The 5,647-nt window shown below is 41.0% G+C and overlaps 1 protein-coding gene across 1 annotated transcript; it reads left to right on the top strand.

Annotated features, from left to right (window-relative positions):
• The first annotated feature begins 1,117 nt into the window (after nt 1-1,117).
• On the top strand, nt 1,118-1,675 carry LOC145997112 (uncharacterized). The gene has a single exon (XM_083133738.1). The coding sequence runs from the start codon at nt 1,118-1,120 to the stop codon at nt 1,673-1,675; it is 558 nt and encodes a 185-aa protein (XP_082989864.1).
• The last annotated feature ends 3,972 nt before the right edge of the window (nt 1,676-5,647 follow it).

Below are 5,647 nucleotides of genomic sequence, written 5' to 3'. Positions count from 1 at the left end.
GTTAGTTTACCAGAATGTGATAATCATGAATTGAAATACATCATCAATAAGTACGGAACGTCATCTGTTTTGAATCAACAGAACTCTGTTCCTTAAAATAACACAGGATATGGAATTGAAAAGAATGAAAATAGTAATGGACAATTTGCCTATCATCATCTTTGCCTTTGGCTGTACCACGATAAACCTTGTGACATGCATCAAAATGGTAATTCCTGTTGGTTGGCATCTTTTTCCACCCACCATTACGACACCAATGCAAGGTACTCATGAGGTTCCCCACTTCTCGTACACTCATCTCACTCTGCTTCCTTCTTATTATACATTTTTGTTGAAGGTGTAGTTCAACCAATTGTTTTTAAGTATATTTTTTTCTCTTAGTTCAGTGCAATTCTTCTTAGTGAAAGTGGAAATGTGTCTAATTATATAAAACACAGAAATGAGTGCATTAACCTACAGGGTGGGCCAAAAGTCAGGTGACAGCATTGTCATAGGAAAGGCTAGTATGTTGGAGGTCTACTTTGGCCACATATGATGTTTGGGGGGAGGGGCAAACCCAAGGACACATGTGACAACCCTGGCCGCCATCTTGGAATCCGCCATCTTGAATGCAACTTAGGTTTCTTAAATGGAACCATAGGCATGTGACATATGATTTCCAATTGTTTTTTCGTCAGGAGTTCAATGCCGCAAACAGTTTTGTCCTATCGTGAACCTTTTCCTAATTATGGCCTGTTTTATCTTTGCAGGTATCACCGACTGAATAATGGTGCTGACGACCGAAGAACGTGTGGAGATCATCCTCATGTGTGGAAATCGGATCTCGCGTGTGGTGGCTGCATAGTTTAATGCATTACACCGCGATAGGGAGCCCATTTCCCACAATGGTGTGGCCAAAGTCATCAGCAGATTCCGAAAGATAGGATCTGTGGCCGATAAAGCACGCAGTGGTCACCCGAAAACGTCAACAGATGAGGCAACCACCGTCGCTGTCCTCGCATCCTTCTCCAAAAGCCCCCAACGTAGCACCAGACGTATCGCCCTTGAATCTGGAGTTAGCCGAACGTCCATACGGAGGATACTTGGCGTTAACAAGTGGCACCCATACAAAATTCAGATGCACCAGCATCTGACAGAGGACGATCCTGACCGTCGGGTACAGTTTGCCGAATGGGTGACGGAGGAACTGGAGACCAACCCGGATCTCCCCTTGCAGGTGTTGTTCTCCGATGAGGCACTTTTTTACGTAAACGGAGAAGTGAACAAACAAAATCACCGTTACTGGAGTGACAACAACCCACACTGGATTGATGCATCGCGGATCAATGGTTCCGAGAAGGTAATGTTATGGTGTGGTATTTTTGGCATGAGGATCATTGGCCCATTTTTCATCTTCGGCACGCTGAATGCCGACCACTACCAACGACTGCTGGATGAGGAGATTTTTCCGTCGGTTTTGTCGGAGGACGGTTCATACCCAACGTTCTTCCAACAGGATGGAGCCCCTCCCCACTACGGACATTGTGTACGGGACTACCTGGACCAGCAGTTCCCTGGGAAGTGGATCGGTCGTCGGGGACCGGTAGAATGGCCACCACGAACACCGGACCTCACACCTCTTGACTTCTACCTGTGGGGCTACCTCAAGGCCATGGTTTACGCCGTGAAAATCTAGAATTTACAGCATCTGGTGCAGCGGATTGTGAATGCCTGTGCTGATGTGCGTCCGGAGACATTGCTGGCTGTGCATGAGAACTGGAAGAGGCGTGTTGCACAAACCATTGTGCACGAGGGTGGTCATTTCAAGCAAGTGTTGTGGGGAGACACAAAGGGGGAAAGACAGGCCATAATTAGGAAAAGGTTCGCAATAGGACAAAACGGTTTGCGGCATTAAACTCCTGACGAAAAAACAATTGGAAATCATATGTCACATGCCTATGGTTCCATTTAAGAAACCCAAGTTGCGTTCAAGATGGCGCCCAGGGTGGTCACATGTGTCCTTGGGTTTGCCCTACCCCTCAAACAACACACGTGGCAAAAGTAGACCTCCAACATACCAGCCTTTCCTATGAGAATGCTGTCACTTGACTTTTGGCCCACCCTGTATTACCTGCAGTTGATCTATATATAGACTTTCTAAAAAGTTTTTTTTATTTTTTGGCGGACCGTCTATATATAGCCTGTATTTCAAAATTAACGGTTGTTGTATTGTGGCAAGTCATTTTATAAGCACTGCTTTATCGTGCTTTTATTTGTCTATTTTGGCAAAAAATTCATTGTTGTTGCTTTTTCAGTTCATGAAAAATATATATATATTTTTTTTTTTGTAATGAGCGTTTTCCTGCATTTTACAATTTGTGGCAGACTCATATATACAGGGTTGTCATAAAGTGGGCATATCCTCCCTTTATTTTCGACACTATGATGGTAATAGTCGGATTGCTTGATATGAACACATACCAGTCATTAAGCACCTCTGGGACTTCTTGGAGGCCCTACAGATCGTATAGAGGGGAGAGTCACCGCCTGGAAAAGGGTCTTTTATTCACACTTTCATCGCGAAGTGTGCCACAATATGGCGCAGAGTTCGGCCATGCTACAAGAAAGACTGTCTCCATACCGATGTTCCGGACACTTAAACCATCAGGTATGTGTTCAAATCAAGCATTCAACCATAACCATCGTAGTGTCGAAAATACAGGGGGGTATGCCCACTTTGTGACCTCCATGTAGATTGTTTTCCTTAGCTTCATTATGCGGCAAGTCTTTTCATAGTTATATTTTTACATTATTTACAATGAAACAATTCTGCAGTTGCATCTACATAGAGTTGTTTTATTTTTGGAAGTTCTTCCCTTCAACGTCGCCGCAGGGAAGAGGTTAAATTGTGTTGTGTACCTTACACAGTAGTACTCAGTTCATTGACTGTACACCTACAAACTGGGCCACTTTGATTCAGTGTCCATGAATATTACGAAGAATGACGGCCCCTTTTTAAGGCTCATCTGGACCTTTGGCCGATGCCAGGGTAGTTTTTTTCTACTGCAATTTTCCTCTCCTTTTGAAAAACTGCTATGATGGGAAATTACATCAGCTTAGAAATACCTCTAGAGCATTCACTTGAGTCTACAGGTGGTTTTCTTTTGCTGTTGCAAATAGTTTCATGGCCACGTAACTGTATTAAACTATTGATAATATCTAGACAATGATGAAAGCAAACCACATGAAGATTCAAGTTTGAGTTTTTTAAATAAACTTTTATGCACAAATATGCTAATTAGGACTGGGCCTACAGTTTAAAGTGGGATCCGAACCTCTATTTGCCTCCATGGTATCAAACCCGGAACCCCTTGAATATACGACGATGACGATGTTACCATTATGCCATTGAGGAGGCCACAAAGACTCATGTGAATGCTCTAGAAGAAATTCTAAGATAATCTATTTTTATTTTATTTTAGAATATCGATATTTACTTTTAAAAAGTATGAAATGTACATTACATGTTTATATCCATGGAACACACTGATACTGCACTAAATTATAAGATGTATCAGATTGGTAAAACTATCGATGATTTTACCAAGAGTACTGATATGATAAATATAAATTCTTATTAATGGAGACGATGAGGATGATTGTGTGGTGAAAAAAACACAATGATACATCCATGTTTTAAGCAGGATTCGAACCTGGAACCGCTGGCTTTGTAGCATGTTACACTAACCACTCCGCCATAGAGGCTGAGGCTGACAAGACTGACTTCATGCAGCCTATCACATCTCTGAAATGGACACACTGACTACTGACTGCTTCCTTCTCAAGTGACATGCGTTTGTCACTTCCATGTAAAATTCCCCGTAGGTCTGACAATGAATATGAACTAATACACAGCATATTCTCAGAAGCAAGATATATAGCATCAATTTTTAACATGAGTACTTCAAATATTGTGATGATTTTTGGATTATTGTGCATTAACCAGATCGTTCGCAGACCCTAGCAAACGGAATTCTGAAACCAGTGGTCCTAGATTCAAATTATATGTAAGTATTCATGATGGATGCAGTAAACGTGGTTTAAGTATTACATAAATGAAGATTTAGTGTTTCTGCATTGCACAATTGGATATTTTTTTTCCTATTAATTTCGAAGGCTCACTGCCTTCATTCACAAAGGATATGGCGTCTGGAATGGATCTTTTTGAGTTGGTGCTTTAACCTTTTGCCGCCCAAGGTTTTTTCACAAGTAAGCCTCTCTGTCCCGAGCCGATTTTGAGTAAAATGCAGAGTTTCAATTAAATGAGTGTAGATCGGAGGCTAATTGCCCTCGAGAGATGAGTGATATACTGTTGAATGCGGAATGAACCAGAGATTCAGACTATATGAAATTTTTGAAAATTCGGCGTATATGTGGCGGGGGGAGGGGGCTAACTCTCAAAATTCCAAAATTTCGGGAAAAAAAATTGGTTCCCCCACCCTCCCCCCAAGAAAAAAGTACATGACAGTGTCGACATGAACATGGAAATGATTGCTGACATGCAAGGAACACAAAAATATTTGCATTATCATCATATGACCAATGTAACTTGAGTTGTACCCCCAAAAGGAATGGTTCAAGCTTCAAAATGCAGCGGTACCTCGAAATGACTATAGCTTAGAAACTAAATGCCCTAGAGATATGAAAGATATACCGTTGTACGCAGAATGAATCACAGATTTAGAGGATATATAATTTATGCACATTCGGCCTATATATGAAGGGGGAAAGGGGGGAAATCCCCTGAAAATACTTTTTTTTTAAAAAATGGAGTTTCGCCCCCCCCTGCCCCCCAAAAAAAAGGATATGAAAAGTTCAAAATGCACATAGAAATTATCGCTGGCATGTAAGAAACAGAAAAATATTTGCTTCATTGTCGTATGACCAATGTAACTTGAGTTGTACCCCCAAAAGGAATGGTCGGGATGCCACTGATTCAAGCTTCAAAATGCAGCGGTACCTTGAAATGACTATAGCTCAGAAACTAAATGCCCTAGAGATATGAAAGATATACCGTTGTACGCAGAATGAATCACAGATTTAGAGGATATATAATTTATGCACATTCGGCCTATATATGAAGGGGGAAAGGGGGGAAATCCCCTGAAAATACTTTTTTTTTAAAAAATGGAGTTTCGCCCCCCCCTGCCCCCCAAAAAAAAGGATATGAAAAGTTCAAAATGCACATAGAAATTATCGCTGGCATGTAAGAAACAGAAAAATATTTGCTTCATTGTCGTATGACCAATGTAACTTGAGTTGTACCCCCAAAAGGAATGGTCGGGATGCCACTGATTCAAGCTTCAAAATGCAGCGGTACCTTGAAATGACTATAGCTCAGAAACTAAATGCCCTAGAGATATGAAAGATATACCGTTGTACGCAGAATGAATCACAGATTTAGACGATATATAATTTATGCACATTCGGCGTATATATGGAAGGGGCAAAGGGGGAAAATCCCCTGAAAATACTTTTTTAAAAAATGGGGTTTTCCCACCTTTCCCCCTCCATTTTCATGAAGACAAAAAAAATGCAAAAAACCATTTCTGTTAAATACATGTGTTAGGAACAATATAAAAAATAAAATCGAAATTCTAGCCAAAAA

The sequence above is a fragment of the Lepisma saccharinum genome, chromosome 13, assembly GCF_977018435.1.
Source record: "Lepisma saccharinum chromosome 13, izLepSacc3.1, whole genome shotgun sequence".
Lineage (NCBI taxonomy): Eukaryota > Metazoa > Arthropoda > Insecta > Zygentoma > Lepismatidae > Lepisma > Lepisma saccharinum.
This window is presented reverse-complemented; position numbering and strand designations above follow the sequence as displayed.